At 39.4% G+C, this 16,847-nt stretch overlaps 1 protein-coding gene and 1 long non-coding RNA gene across 8 annotated transcripts in view; one reads left to right on the top strand and one right to left on the bottom strand.

The window, feature by feature from the left end:
- The first annotated feature begins 6 nt into the window (after positions 1–6).
- LOC130709221 (uncharacterized) lies at positions 7–16,776 on the top strand. Of its 2 annotated transcripts, none has more exons than XR_009009719.1 (3): positions 7–54; positions 14,435–14,626; positions 16,469–16,776. It is a non-coding gene; the product is annotated as an uncharacterized LOC130709221 (long non-coding RNA). The 2 variants fall into 2 exon arrangements; XR_009009718.1 differs by having other exon boundaries at positions 16,423–16,776.
- STYK1 (serine/threonine/tyrosine kinase 1) overlaps positions 4,817–16,847 on the bottom strand; it is a 46,114-nt gene continuing 34,083 nt past the window's right edge. For all 6 annotated transcript variants that reach the window (XM_057556611.1, XM_057556610.1, XM_057556614.1 and 3 more), the window contains 4 exons: positions 12,551–12,759; positions 11,028–11,068; positions 10,251–10,347; positions 4,817–7,748 (listed from right to left, as the gene is read on the bottom strand). In XM_057556611.1, coding sequence (XP_057412594.1) covers positions 7,544–7,748; positions 10,251–10,347; positions 11,028–11,068; positions 12,551–12,759 — 552 coding nt within the window. In that variant the 3' untranslated portion in view covers positions 4,817–7,543. The remainder of the gene's footprint in view (positions 7,749–10,250; positions 10,348–11,027; positions 11,069–12,550; positions 12,760–16,847) is intronic.

Raw genomic sequence — 16,847 nt, 5'->3', positions numbered from 1 at the left:
GCGGCCCTTCCGCCTCCCAGGACCCCAGAGGAAAGCGGCCGGGCGGAGACTCGAGTGAGAGACCCGGAGGCGCGCGGGGGGGGTGGGGGGCGGGGCGGGCGGCAGCGACCTGAACTTTGCTTTACTAGGGTTGGAAGCATATTATTTTCAAAATTCAGTAGATCATCTTCTATTAGGAAAGCAAAGAAGTGTAGAAATATGAAAGCATTTGTTATGGGCTTGGAACTAAGGTTTGCCAGTCGCTCTGACTTTTCGGGTCTCCAACTCTCGCGGCATCCGAGAGGTGGGTGTGGCCTTATTCCCCTGATTCGTGGAGTGAGTAACGACAAAGCCCAGAATCAGAATGGCACATCGGGAAAACAGAACCCTTTTTCCGCTAGATTCCTAGCACGGGCCTTTCCCCTTCGGATAATGATGGCTAGTTATCCGACACCTAGAAGCCGGTAATAGTAGAGGCGAAGTAAAAAGAATTCATCAGACACGAGGTCTGAAATTTTGAAAGGCACGTTGAAACTGAAAAATCTCTGGCAGTCATGATATAAAAGAATTCCTTTTAATAGTAAAATGTATTCAGTAAGGGTTACTCTCTAGTGGCCTGTGGAGTTTTGGCAACTTGACTTAAGATCAAATGGTTTAGCCCGCGTTTCTCACCAGATAGAATTACACGGGGGAAGGGAAGGAGTGCTCAGCTAGGATAGGTTTTGAAGGATGGAGAAAGGCAAGGTGAGCTTTACACAAAGCCTATTGTTCAGATATTATTCATTACCTTTCTTTTACCAACACACAGAATAATACTGCCTGTTGGATGATATTTAACCTTCAGTGGGATTTGGTAGAAAGAGTGGCAGTCAGAAGACCTGGGATTCGTTCCCATCACGTATCTCTACCTAACCGTGGTTAAGACGCTATCTCTAAGCCTGTTTATTCGTCAGCCAAATGAATAGACTACGATCAACTTTGTCAAGCTCAAAGAACTGTTGAAAAGATCAGATGAGATAATGCATGTAAAATAAGATTTAGAATTTATAAAACATTATATAATGAGTTATAACGGGCATTTCCTACATGCCAGAAATTGTTGGGCACTGGTAATTAAAAAAGAGCCCTTTGCACTTGTAGTCTAGAAAACAAACATGTAGACACATATTAGCCCAAGGAAGCAAATGCTATAAGAAAAAAAATTTTTTTAATGCGGGTAATACAGCAGAGGACACAAATCACTTTATTGGGGAAGTTGAAGAAAGGGGAAGTACCAGGGAAGGCTTGTGACAAGACGTGCTATTTGAATTGGACCTTGTTGGATAAATTCAGTATATGTTCAGAGGGATGGAAAAGCAAATAGCCTGAGCAAACGTGCAGTCGTGTTACAATGCATGCCTTGGGAAAGCCAAGAATTTCAGTATAATTAGAACACAAAGTTCATGGAAGTGGAATAACCAGAAAAGCAGACTGGGCAGGTTATGTTGAGTCTGTATTAGCAATTGTATAACTGTCAATATAGAAAACTATATTAACCATTGTATAAATGTTAATATAGAAAAATTATTCAGTTCCAATATAGGCTGCCATTATGGAAAATATACAAGAAACATAAAGCACCATCCCTCATCACTAGGGTGATGAACCATTCCAGTTTGCCCAGGACCAAGGAGTTTCCTAGGATGTGGGACTTTCAGTCTTAAAACCTGGAACTTCCCAGGCAAACTGGGATACGTCAGTCACTGTACTTACCACAAAAATAATCCACAGAAACTTGATCATAATATTCCATAGTATCTCTGAAAATATAGGCAGTAATCCATTTGTTTTTTGTAGGGAGCCTCATGCAATCTTTGGATTTCCTAATGCATTTCCTTCCCATTTTTGGCAAATGTGCCAAGTGTTCACGCTTACCTAAGTAGAGCTATAGGTACCAGATCTGTGACTGTGTAAATAGAGCTTATGGAATGCACAGGGTTAAGATTTTTATCTGTAACCAATTACTGTCTTTATCCCCTAAAAAGACATCTGAGCTCAAGACTAATCCTCTCTAACCCTATCTGTTTTTAAGATGAAATGTGAAAATATACTTACTTAATCTTTCCTATAATTAGCAGAAAAAAAAAAAAAGGCCAACTGTACGTCTCTTGTGTCACCGTAAAGATTGGAAAGTGATAAAGCATTTGTGTATTGTGGTCTTCTTGGATGTTATACACCAGAGCTATGGAAACTTTCTGAATGGCTACTGAGCACTTGAAATGTGGCTAGCGAGACTGAGGAACTGAATTTTTATTTTTAAATATTATTTAATTTGTGTGAACTTAATATTTAAATAGCCAGACATGTCTAGTGGCTATCATTTTGGACAATAAAGTTATATAAGAACCATTTTATATGCTTTTACATGAGCTGGAAACAGAGAAAATATTTTTGGAACATTGAGAAATCTCAATCTCAATGGCTGTAAGCTTCAAATTAGGACATACTTACTGGCAACAGCATAGTTTATTTATAAAAATAAATGTTTGGGCTGCTTAAATGAAGCCAAATGAAGAACTATTTCTGCCTTTGCTAATGCAATCTCTGTGGTTAGCTTCAAAAACCCTTGTGAAGTAATTAAGAAATAAACATTTTATTTTCCAACTCCAGCTGAAATGAAGGCTTAATGATTTAATCAAATACACATTATTCATTGATAAAATAATGATTTCCCATTCAAGTTTTTAAGTTTATTGCTTTCAACTTCATGATGACGAATCAAGTCAGAGGGCTAGGGTCAGAGATGATTATTTCTTCTAAGTGTTAATTTCATCTTTTAAAATATTCTGATGTTTCCTGTGTCTAAAATTCTCTCTTCCTTTGATCTCTCTTGTCTGCTCTGTCCTTACACCTCTTTTCCCTTTTGCCCCACTATTTAAAATTATCAAATCACTCCTACTTACAATTTCCAGAAATATATTCTGATTTTCTTGTGATAACTAGAGAAGATAGTTTTGTTTTGTTTTTAAATTTTCATTTATTTATTTGGTTGCATTGGGTCTTCGTTGCTGTGCACAGGCTTTCTCTAGTTGCGGCGAGCAGGGGCTACTCTTTGTTGCAGTGCGCGGGCTTTTCATTGTGGTGACTTCTCTTGTTGTGGAGCACAGGCTCTAGGCGCACGGGCTTCAGTTGTTGTGGCATGTCGGCTCAGTAGTTGTGGCTCGCGGGCTCTAGAGCGCAGCCTCAGTAGTTGTGGCGCACGGGCTTAGTTGCTCCTCGGCATGTGGGATCTTCCCGGACCAGGGTTCAAACCCGTGTCCCCTGCATTGGCAGGCGGATTCTTAACCACTGCGCCACCAGGCAAGTCCAAAGATAGTTGTTGTTTTCATTATGTTATCAGTAGCTTTTGAATAGTTTTGATTTTGTATTTACAGACAAAAACTGTTAAGGCTAGCTCATTACATTAAACGGATCAGAGTAGTAAATCAAGAATATTATATGGTCTAACACAATATTCTAAGGTAATTGAAATGTTTTTAAATGTCAGAATGACTATGGTCTATTTCAGTCTTCATTCCATCCATCCACCTTTCTCTCTTCCTTTCTGTAGTAGACTTATCTGTTTTAACCATATATGTCTTTTAAACCAGGGGTCCCCAACCTTTCTGACACCAGGGACCGGTTTTGTGGAAGACAGCTTTTGCACGGATGTGGGGTTAGGGGGATGGTCAGGCGGTAATGCGCGCAGTGGGGAGCGGTGGGGAGCGGCATATGAAGCTTCGCTCTCTCTCCCGCTGCTCACCTCCTGCTGTGCGGCCTGGTTCTTAACAGGAGCGCCCCCAACCAGGGGTTGGGGACCCCTGTTTTAAACCACTCAGTGGAGTTACTTTTTTTAATGAGAAAACCACCATCATGCAGAAACACCAAAACTTCCACACCATTGTTTCTCAAATATGTTCATATATGGTGAGCACTTGAAGCTATTGCTAGATTATTACAACATGATATATTCAATTCCATTATTCAAACTAATAATTTATCGAGCATATGACAATATTATATGCTTCTAACACATAGCACAACCACTAATTCTTATTTCCAATACAAGTAAAACCAGTCTGCTAAATTAAGCATAATAGGTGATTCTCCCAGTCTTGTATTGTATTTGATACACATTTATTTGTTTAAATGAGTCATGGTAGAGCAAAAATTTAACAACAGTTGTTACAGCAAGGTTAAGATTTAGAAGATTCTATTCACTAACTTTTGCTTTAGCATGGTGAAAAATATTATTATTCAATTTTAATAGAAAATACCTAAAACTAGTGTTGTGCACGAACATGATTTGAGAACTACTGGTTCAGACTATTCTAAGTTGAATTACATTGTCAAGTTTCAATGAGACGTGGTTTCCAGGTGGGCATTTGCTCAGTTCCTAGCTATTTTGCAATTTTTTTTTAACCATAAAGCATACATTGGAAAAGCAAGACTGGGAGAGGGGGGAATCAAAACAGTAAAACAAACCCTAACCTGGATTCAACTTGATTAAATGGTAAATATTTTCATTCTTTTTTCCATTCATTAGCTTGGGAATACCTGGTATGGCTGATAAGTCAAAGATGCCAGAAATATAATTCTCCTTTAGAGAAAGCCTGGCCAAGTGAGGGAAAGACCCAGTTTCCTCTGAATAAACAATTACTGTACCCAATGTTCCAGACCTATATCCAGAAAAACAAAGTTTAAAATAGCAATTGTCTGCTTCTTTACCTCCTACCAAAACAAACATTAACATACAATGTGAAACAATTAGCAAAATATTTTAAAAATAAGATTTATTTGAAGCAACTATACTCCAATAAAAATTTTAAAATATTTCTTTATTTTACCAATTTTAATTTATATTGCATTTATTTTATACTGTGTATATTTTATATCTACATATAAATTATATAATTTTATTAGGATTGAGTGCTCAAAATATTTTTCCTAATAAAGATATGTAATAAAAAAAAAATGAGGGGCACCAATTTACTACCAAATAAGTGACTTGAGGGCTTGAGTCATTCAGGATTTGTCTTTATTTCTTCCATAGAAGCTAACTTTGAGCTTTGTATGTGGTATACAATGAATAACTATTTGTAGAATTAATATTTTTTTCTCTTACATATTTTAAAAGCTACTCTTTTCCATTGAGTCTCTTTTTGTACATGGTGGGGATTTTGAGAAGTATTCCCTCTTGGATCATCTGATCTATTCCCAGACTGTTGGTAGAGTTGATTTTTATTATTCCTAATTTACCCCTGATGGATGAGTGTCGAGTGCTACTTTGAATATCATTGGTAAAGGTGAATTCATTATTTCCCTTGCAAAAAAAAAATACAGCGTGAAAGAGCAATGCTCCATTTCATCATGCACCACTCTCCTCCCGCTTCACTGTACCTCCCTCCCACTAGCCTCCTTGCAGTTGCTCAAGCTGAGTTTTTTCTTGCCTCAGAGTTTTCACATACATAATCCTTCAACTGGAAGGCTCTTCTCACTGTCAGGCTTACTCACCCATCCCTAAGGTCTCAGTCTAAATGCCATTTTTTCAGGGAGGTCCCCATTTTATACTCCCTTCTACTACCCTATACTTTTTCTTCACAGCACTTATCACAGCTGTAATTAACAAATACCCACATAAATGTGTATATAGTGTCTCTTGCTTTCTAGACTGTAAGCCAAAGCTCTCCTTTTCTTATTATCCAACACCTAGCATGGCGTCTGGCACAGTTGGCCTTAACACTCTATTCTTTGAAAATAGTTGAATAAATAAATAAATATTTTGTAAATTTGACTTAAATGAACAGCTGAGAACAATGAGATTCCATAGGACTTCATCATTTTGTGCTGAGCCATTCTTCCTCCCTTCTCCCTATTGCTGCTTACCACGCATTTAAATTCTGTCTAGTCACTGCGGTATTCCTAGAGGTGCAAGAATCATTATTCAGTTGGGCGACTCATCATGACTCCATCAGGATTCTAACTTCTGCAAGTTTTTCAACTGCCAGTCATTTTCCTATAGCAGCCTTGGATGTCCCTTCTAGAGTATCCAAGGTATTGTTTAAAATCACAGACCACATGTTCAGCTGAACTGTCATTATCATGGTATTTCCAGTATTTTGAACTAGTAGGAGATGACTGTCATCATCCAGACGCTCACACAAAAATTATGACTTCCTCATTTTAGTCAAGTGGTATTTGTACCATACCATCATCTTTAAGCATGTCCTCCCTTGCAGTGTGACTGACAGACTGAGGTTCTCTTCTTGGCCACCGTAGGTGTTAAATGAAAAAGATATGAAAGATTCTAGGCTAGTAAGGATGAGAGTAAGGAAATTAACATTTATTGAGCACATAGTATGTGCCAGATACGGTACAAATATATACTCTCATTCAATCCTCATGACAACCCTGTGAGGTAGGTAGTATCCCCTTTTCACGCATGAGGAATCCCTTTTCTGACAATGTAGATTGCCTCTTGAATTTTTCTGTTGACGTTAGCTTTCATTTATCTACTGTTATCCTTCCTATTGGAGAGATTTTGGCAACTGTATAACCTGAAAAGCCTACTTTCACTCAATAAATATGAATTTAATGAAATAACTTTCACAGTAGATCATTGGATGATTGAAAATGGGAACCCATCATCCTTCCATCTCAGGTTACATCCTTTTCTAGCCCTTGTTAAAGACGTCCTTGCCTACCAAGCACTTTTGCTTGATTTCCATATTTCCCATTTATTAAATACACAGTGTATTCATCATCGACCCAATTGACCCTCTGGGCTCAGTCTCCCTAGTCTTATAGGGGCCAGGAAGCCAGACTGTTGAAAAGTACAAGTTGAATGTTCTTAATCATGAAATGACCTCTCCAGCTTCTAGTTAAAATGGTACCAACAGGGTTCACCTACCTCAGAATTAGATCAAAGGGGACCATATTTCTCCTATATACACCTTAGGGGGAGCTCAGAAGTCTTCCTTAATGGTTCTCCTTCAGCCCTGCATGAACGGACCAGGAATGAAGTCCTGTATGTCCTTCCTCCCCCTTCTCTCTGAAGGATGACCTTGGTCCTCATCTATACTCCTGAGCAAGTAGAACCTTCAATTTTCTTCTCATCAACTTCTTTATCAGCTTTCTCTTCCCTCATTTGATTCAAATTTTCTGGACCTTATAATAGTCTAGATAAAAGCGTGTTTCAAAGGAAACCAGCCTGTGGTGGGAGGGACCAGCTTATCTGTGCCATGCTGCGACAAACACTGCACACTTGTAAAACCTCCCTTGCATTGACACGGTCCATCCCATCTACCCTGCATCTTCAGGACTGGGATAACAGAAATGAAACTGTACTTCTCAGTCTCGAGGGTGTATGGTGCGTGCAGCCTCATCTAGCATCATTTCAGGTTTCTAGGGAAATGTGCAGGGGAAGACGCAGGATCCATGTCCCGTACCTCCCTTTATGTCCCAGTAGAAAGTCTTTTCTCTGTTCTTGGAGGAATTGGTTCCAAGAGTATATGATCTCCCAAAAATGTGTGTTGCCCCAGGATCTTCAAAGGACGCTATAGCTATAGGAGAGACTCTCCACGCTGACGCCTGCCACAGCTGCGTACAATTCAGGCACCACCAACTCTGGTACTTGCAACACAGCCTTGTCATTTGCAGTTCGAGCGGCAGTTTCTAGGCGTGAGTGTAGCTCTCTAAGTGAGGGGCGGCTGTCCTCACTCCAACGCCAGCAGGACTTCATGAGACCGTACCTGAAAGGGAAACAAGAGAAACAAGAGAAACTGTCTCCTCTCCTAACAAACCTTAACAAAAGAAACCTACGAGTCTTTAATCTACTTCTCATTGCTGTGTCCCATATGCTTCCCAGAGAATACTGTTCCTTCTCATCCTCCTAATGCTAAGTCTCTTAATATCATCTTCTCAACAGGACCCTTTTTATAAAAGGAATGACTAAATATTTCTTAAACTACAATCAGTATGACAGAACAGTTGTTTTTTCCATTAGATTACCAAAAACTCTTAAGTGTTTTCATCTTACATGTTATTAATTTGCATCATTCCAGACCATTGCTATAACTTATCTACCAGTATGAGCTACATTACAGCAAGGAAAATAAGAAGGTATGGAATAATACGATTCATACTAATTTCAGATAATGTAATTAGATGGTTCCTTCCTTTAATCCAGGTCATTTCCCCCCTTTATTACTTGGCTTCTCCAGGAAATTGCCTTAATCGAGATAGAAGTACTTACCACCTTTAATCTGTCTTTGCTTCAATCCAGTTTCTAGAGAATTTACAACATAGCCTGTTTTCAAACACTCTTCATCAAGTCTCATTCCTGCCCAAGAACCTACAGTGATTTCCCACTGCTCACCATATAAAGTCAACATCCCACCCCCTAGCTTCTTACCACATAGTTCTTGCCTAACTGAAGCCCTCTCCTCCTGACAAGTCAGTGTCTTGCTATGCCCTAGATGTGGTTAGTAACACCCAACTCTGTCTTTGCTCGTGCTCTGCCCAATTCCTTGAATATCCTCTCCATGGTTTTCCTTTCCCACAGGTTTAAGTCTCAATTCCTTTCCTTATAAACCTCAGCATGCACTGTGTTTCCCACACTCATTAATGTTGTACGATGAGACTTTGTATAAGATACTACTTTAATAATACTGCTAACGTTTTACCAAGAACTTATTATAAAAGGCATGGTAGGGAAACTTAACATGCATTATTTCATTGTAGCCTCACAATAATTTTGAGGTAGGATTATCATTATACCTATTTGAAGATAAGTAAACAACGCACAGTAAAGTAGTAGGACTAGGGCTGAACGTGTGTCTTTTTGACTCTATGAGATGAATCTGAGCTTTTAACCATTCTACTTATTGCCTCAAACTTTATGTTGATTTTCATGTTGTTTCTGATATCCTTCTTCAAGACCAGGTACTTTATCAGTTAAATGTCTCTCCCCAGTATCAAGGACAGCCTTTTATACACATAAAGCCTATGAGAGGGCTTCCCTCGTGGCACAGTGGTTGAGAGTCTGCCTGCTAGTGCGGGGGACACAGGTTCGAGCCCTGGTCTGGGAGGATCCCACATGCCGTGGAACAGCTGGGCCCGTGAGCCACAATTACTGAGCCTGCGCGTCTGGAGCCTGTGCTCCGCAACAAGAGAGGCCGCGATGGTGAGGGGCCCGCGCACCACAATGAAGAGTGGCCCCCGCTTGTCACAGCTGGAGAAAGCCCTCGCACAGAAGCGAAGACCCAACACAGCCATAAATAAATAAATAAATACAATTAAAAAAAAAAAAAAAGCCTATGAGAAATATTTGTCAACAACTTCATTCTAGTATACCCAGCCAGTATCACTATACTGTGTGTATGTGTGTGTATATACACATAAAAATATGTATCAACAGTTATGATATTTAACATTTTTTAACATGCTTGATGCTGTAACTGTTTAATGTTGGGAAACCCAGGTGCTGGAAATTTACCTTTTCAGTGCTGAAAAATTTACAAAATAGCAACAACTTTAATAGAAATGTATATTAATATATTAACTCCTGTCTTCTTAAAAATAATTTAACCTTTTCTTATGTTCTATAACAACCTTTTTTTGTACTTTATTGGTTATAAAATTCTGAGGGTAATTTTTAATTTTTCCATTTTCTGCCTCTATGTTAGTTCACCACCTGTCCCTTTCTGCTGACAATTTGATATCCTCCTTCTCCTGTCTAATTTCTTCTCACCCCCCCCCCCTTTTGGTTGGCTTCCAACATGCTTAGAACTGGGAAAACAGATAATCAATATTTTTTTAAGTTAAATATTAAATAGGAACCAGTGAGTAACTGTAGTGCAATGGATTTTATGACAACTATATTAGAACTGAAGCTAGTAGTCTCTAACTGAGACTGACACTTAAATAGATAAAACACTACTGTATTTGCATTGGATTTGGTCTATTTTAAAAGCTTCCAGAAGAACTAAGCTTTAACAACGTTAGCAAACTTAAATTTCTAATATAGTACTCAGTGGTTGCCTCAATATTTTGTGTGTGTGTATGTATACACACATACATACATATGATATACATATACATGTACATCATATATGTGAGCAGATGTGTTTTACTGCATAGGTTTGGTTTAGGGTTGTACATTAGCACATAAAGGACAGCTGAGGGTCATCTGAGCCACTTTGAAAGAGGCACGACTGATGAAGAGCAAAAAAAAGATTTTAAAAACCATTTACATGGTGTGTGTGCAGCTACTGGGTCTCTTCATGATTTTCCTTCTTTGGAGATACTGTAGGACGCTGGTAGGAGGGACTTCAGGATATGGAGGTGCCCCTGTTGGTATGGAAAGAATGAGAGTAGTAAGAAAACTTAAGGGTCCTCTGGAATATAAAGTATAACTAACACTACTCTCCATCCACCTGGGCTAATTGCCTGCAAAAGTATAGCCATAGGAAAAATAATAGATATAATATAATTGCTCCCTGGTGATCAAGTAAGGATATAGCTTAGAGAATTTTGGAAAAAAGAGACGGGGGGATGGGTACTGATAACTTAGCAGAACGTTGAGTCTTTAGGAAAATAACAAAATAAAGCAAAGTGAGAAATGAGATCTGCCCTCTACTTCCCAAACATGAGAAGGTGCTATAGTTTCTCCATCAAGTGGATTAATAAATCTAAAGACAATATTTTTATGTTTATGCAAGATCATCCTTGGAATCATCCTTGGAATCATCCTTGGATTTTAAAACATCCCATGGAATTGGTAAAGTCTTGAGGGAAAGAAAGGGAAAGAAAGCAAAAGAAAGTTAAAAACAGAAAGAGGGAAGGAGAGAGAGAGGGAGGGAATCAAGACATTACCAGACTATCTCAAAAATCAGGATTCTATGTCAACTCAGTTCAACCTTCAGAGATTGTACCGAAACCCCTTCCCATAGCAAATGTCATCCACCACCCAAATAAACATCCTTGTATATCTTTGTATAAGTGCACACTACTTTGGGGATCCTCCTTACCTAGCGTCACCATCTCGTAGAGCAGTATCCCAAAAGACCAGCTGTAAAAGAAACAAGGCCATGGATTTAATTTCTATTTCTGCCTTTCGGAAAGACAGCTCACTTAAATACCAGAAGCCTTCAGTAAGAACCCCATTACAAAGGCAATGAAAGGGAATCAAGGGTGACTGATACAATAAGCAATGAGGTAGTGCCATTAGAAAGCATTTCTGGGCTTCCCTACTGGCGCAGTGGTTGAGAATCTGCCTGCCAATGCAGGGGACACGGGTTCAAGCCCTGGTCTGGGAAGATCCCACATGCCGCGGAGCAACTGGGCCCGTGAGCCACAACTACTGAGCCTGCACGTCTGGAGCCTGTGCTCCGCAACAAGAGAGGCCGCGATAGTGAGAGGCCTGCACACCGCGATGAAGAGTGGCCCCCGTTTGCTGCAACTAGAGAAAGCCCTCGCACAGAAACGAAGACCCAACACAGCCAAAAATAAATAAATAAAGAATTATTTTAAAAAAAAAAAGTATATCTAAGTATTAAAAAAAAAAAAAAGCCGTCTCTTAATTGACTCACCAAATCAACTGATGTTCTAAATTTCCCCCGCAACTCATAACATTCATGGCTAGTAAGATATTCTATATTATGTTTATATGCTCCTCCGAGCAGTTGAGTTATATGGCTACCAAAAGTCAATCGCAGTTCTTTATAATCCTGTTGATGCCAATCCTACATGTAACTGTAATTATGTAATCAATTAAATATTATGTAAGCTGATTAAATATACATGCCAAAAGCACTAGCTCCCTGAAAACTAGATTGAATGCTTTGAAAATATTCTATAAAACCAAGCTGCTAAAAAAAAAGTGTTGTCAAATTGTGTGGGTGAGACAACTGTAGAAAGCTGGGAAAAAATAAACAATAAATGTCTGTAGTCAAATTGCGTCACAACTGTTTTCAAGTTTCTCTATTTAGAGTCATCCCAAACTGAAACTCAAAAATAATTCATTATGGATGCTATTTATACAAGAAACACGACACGTAACTTCATTTAGCATAGCAGGTCTATCCCCTTGGCCCTCCTCCAAAAGATTGATAATTAAATATCTATATGTTTTAAGTTAAAATAAATTGAGTATACACACACACATATGTATTTATTTTAATAAGTCCTAGTTCAACTAAACTTTTGATTAAGCGGACCTACCTCTTTCAGATAAAACTAGATAAACAGATAAAACTCCACAAGATTAAGTCCTCAGATACTAGCATGAATAATCTACTCACTTTTTTTTCCGCTCCTAATTAAGGTTTCTAATCTAACACAGAGGGAATACTTCAAAAGGTACTACAAAGGATTGCAGGCAGATGTCAAATATGAGCTCTGCCACATAACACACATTTTTGCTTGAGAGTCCGACTTCTCAGTAGAGATTTCATGTGGAGACATAATTGACAATAGACCCAGTCATGTTCACGAGCTGGAGGACACCTGGGTCAAGAAAGGAAGAAATCCACAGGGCAGGAACAAACCATACATGTCTCCTTTGATGCTAGCCGGTCTCAGCAGAAGCCGTTCTGGGGCGAGCCACTTGAGGGGTACGATGCGAGTAGACGAGATGGCCCCTCGGGAGTGGACTTCATAAGCCAGGCCCAGTCCGCAGAGCTTAGCAGTGAGATCACACTGGATCAGGATATTCCTGGCTGCCACATCCCCATGGAACAGATGCTTATCCTGGAGAAATTCCTGTCAACATGAGATCAAAGATGGATCAGCTCTCTGAGGTCATGGCTTAGGCCACAGATAAAGAGAAACAAATCCTTGACAAGACAAGGAGATTTTCTACTCTGAACAAGCCTCATTAATAATGACATATCGCTTCCAAGTATTTATTAATTTTTTAATTAATTTTTATTTATTTATTTTTGGCTGTGTTGGGTCTTCGTTGCTGCACGCGGACTTTCTCTAGCTGCAGCGAGCGGGGGGTTATTGTGGTGGCTTCTCTTGTTGCAAAGCACGGGATCTAGGCGCACGGGCTTCAGTAGTTGTGGCACATGGGCTCAGTAGTTGTGGCTCTTGCGGCATGTGGGCTTAGTTGCTCCACAGCATGTGGGATCTTCCTGGACCAGGGATCGAACCCATGTTTCCTGCACTGGCAGGCAGATTCCTAACCACTGCGTCACCAGGGAAGTCCCGCTTCCAAGTATTTATAATGAATCAGACATGTTTGCATTGTGTTTAAGATTAGCAAACTGATACCAATACTTCATTTCTTTTTTTAAAAAATTAAAAGGCTTTATTTTTTTAAGAGTTGTTTTAGGTTGACAGCAAAATTGAGTGGAAAATCCAGAGCACTCCCACATCCCTTCCCTCCCATTTCATAGTTTCCTCTATTATTAACAACTAGCATCAGTGTGATACATTTGTTACAACTGATGAACTGATACTGATACACTATTTTCAACTGAAGTCCAGAGTTTACATCAGGGTTCACTTTTCGCGTTGTACATTCTCTGGGGTTTGACAAATGATTTACACATTTTGGATACATTGATATACCCTTTATATTTTTGAAGACACATTTATTAGTAAATACACTAGCTTTGCTTTAAAACAAACAAATAAAGCTTAGCAAACTGACCAAATAATCCAAATAACATTTATACTGTGTTTGGAAATTATAATCTGCTACTCTGACCCTGACCCTGGCCTGATTTTCCTCTCAGATAGGACCCAGCTAGACAAGGGGAAGGAGAGTAGGTTTCAAGTTTCTAGCAGCAGTCTCCCAAACAGGGTAATATATACATAGCAAAATTGAGTGTCATAATAATAAATTTGTATACAGTTTTACATCATCTCATTTTGTCCCTAAAATAACTAGATGAGGTGAATTAGGGAAGTAACTTTCAGATAAATCTAAGTGATTATATAAGGTCACACTGGTACTAAGTAGTAGTGACCAGAACCCAGTATTCTAATTCATAGGAAGTACTACAAATTCTACTAATACTTTTCAGGCCAGGCTGCAAATCAAAATTGCCTAAGAGATTTATAAATTCATAAGGTTTTCTCTCCGGATTTACTTAACCAAAATCTAGGAAGAGGGACCTGATAATCTATATTTTTAAGAAGTATCAAAATGATTATAGCACAGCCAAGAAGACATTTGAGAACCACTGCACCTGAATGACACTGATGTGTTGAAATCATTTCCCCCAACATCAAGGTGTTCAAGGCATACAGAGATGCTGAAAAACAATACGTGACTGAAGCGCTAGAGACTGAGGTCTATGATTCCTAAACAAGAATGGTGTGAAAAAATAAAAGGTGAAGGTGGTAACTTCCAGTCATTGATGGTGAAGCAAACAGTGACTAGCAGGGATTTTATTGGGTTTTTTTGTTTTTTTGTTTTTTGTCTCAGGTGAGGTCTCAGAACAAAGATATTATACTCTAATGAGAAGAATTGAAGAATGTACTGATCTTGAGGTTGTTAAAAGTTAGAAAAAATAGTATGATATTGCCTCATAACTGGTAAACTAGGGCTCTGAGGAATGCTTCAGTGTGATCACTGCATCTCTATTGGCACCCCTGCAATTATGGTTCAGAATACAAGGTAAGCTCTGTCCTGATACCCTAACTTTTTATTGAAGTGTAGTTGATTTACAGTGTTGTGTTAGTTTCAGATGTACAGCAAAGTGATTCAGATATATATGTATATATATATATATATATATATATACATATACACATATATGTATATATATATTCTTTTTCAGTTTCTTTTCCATTATAGGTTATTACAAGATATTGAATATAGTTTCCTGTGCTATACAGTAGGTCCTTGTTGTTTATCTGTTTTATATATAGTAGTGTGTATCTGTTAATCCCAAACTCCTCACTTATCCCTCCTCTCCCCTTTCCCCTCTGGTAATCATAAGTTTGTTTTCAATGTTGTGAGTCTATTTCTGTTTTTTAAATAGTTCATTTGTCCTGATACCCTAACTCTATCAAGGAAATATACCAACTAGGACATCCAAACACCATAGTTAACATTTATTTGTATGATTGCTCTCTCCCTTGCTCCATGAGAACTTCAACTAACTTTTTCTCACTTCATCACCTCTTTTTTCCTAAGCTTTCTCTGATTCCATTTAGATCCCTTGTATATTTCATACCTCAAGGTGGCAAGATATATCAAATACTAAAATAGTAGCTTCACAGAGCCCTGATTTTCCGTAAATAATTTTAAACACAATTATCTAAATAATTTCATAGGAATAATCATCTAAATTTCCTGAGTAATTCCGGTAAAGGTAACTTTTTTTTTTCTCTTAAACCTTGAGTTCTTTCTCTTCCCTGTTTATTTAGGTTAGTTTAAAATAAAGAAATGCTCTCACCTTTGCCCCTTCTTATTCCTCCTCTTCCACTTGTTCCTTGTTCTTTTTAAAGTATCTGTAATTCCTATCACATTCAGTATCAAAGCAAATCTACAACCTAACATGTTCTGAACTAGTATTTCTTGTTTTACAGGTATAAATTATAAGCTTCCTTCTGGTTCTATAGCCTTTCACCCATTCAGTTTCTATTCCCATTTCTTCTCCCAACTTGCTTCCCCTTTCCCCTTTTACATCTGTTAACATTAGTATATATCTGGAAGTATGTGGACATACAGCTGTTGGCCCTGGTTTTTTACCCTTAAGACTGAGAAACCTTTTAAAACCCTTCCTGTTCCTTCTTTTTTTAAAAAATATAAATTTATTTATTTTATTTATTTATTTTTGGCTGCTTTGGGTCTTCATTGTTGCGCCTGGGCTTTCCCTAGTTGCTGCAAGCGGGGGCTACTCTTCATTGTGGTGCACAGGCCTCTCATCGCAGTGGCGCCTCCGGTTGGGGAGCACAGGCTCGAGGTGCACGGGCTTCAGTAGTTGTGGCATGCAGGCTCAGTAGATGTGGCTAATGGGCTCTAAAGCACAGGCTCAGCAATTGTGGCGCACGGGCTTAGTCACTCCGTGGCATGTGGGATCTTCCCAGGGCTCGAACTTGTGTCCCCTGCATTGGCAGGCGGATTCCCAACCACTGCGCCACCAGGGAAGCCCCCCTGTTCCTTCTAAAAACCCTAAATTGGGACTTCCCTGGTGGCACAGTGGTTGAGACTCTGTGCTCCCAATGCAGGGGGCCTGGGTTTGATCCCTACTCCGGGAACTAGATCCCACATGCATGCCTCAACTAAGAGTTCGCATGCCACAACTAAGGAGCTGGCGAGCTGCAACTAAGGAGCCTGCCTGCTGCAATGAAGAAGCCCACGTAACGCAACTAAGAAGCCAGTGAGCTACAACTAAGGAGCCCGCCTGCCACAACTAAGACCCGATGCAACCAAATAAATAAATATTTTTTAAAAAAACACTTTAGGGCTTCCCTGGTGGCGCAGTGGCTAAGAATCTGCCTGCCAATGCAGGGGACACAGGTTCGAGCCCTGGTCCAGGAAGATCCCACATGCTGCAGAGCAACTAAGCCCGTGCGCCACAACTACTGAGCCTGCACTCTAGAGCCCGCGAGCCACAACTACTGAGCCCACGAGCCACAACTACTGAAACCTGCATGCCACAACTACTGAAGCCCGGGGGCCTAGAGCCCATGCTCCACAACAAGAGAAGCCACCGCAATGAGAAGCCCACGCACCACAACAAAGAGTAGCCCCCGCTCACTGCAACTAGAGAAAGCCTGCGCGCAGCAACGAAGACCCAACGCAGCAAAAAATAAATAAATAAATTTATTTTTTAAAAAAAAACACTTTAAACTGACTACTTTTTTCCTAGAATTACCAATCCTGAATT

The sequence above is a fragment of the Balaenoptera acutorostrata genome, chromosome 11 (genome assembly GCF_949987535.1).
Source record: "Balaenoptera acutorostrata chromosome 11, mBalAcu1.1, whole genome shotgun sequence".
Lineage (NCBI taxonomy): Eukaryota > Metazoa > Chordata > Mammalia > Artiodactyla > Balaenopteridae > Balaenoptera > Balaenoptera acutorostrata.
This window is presented reverse-complemented; position numbering and strand designations above follow the sequence as displayed.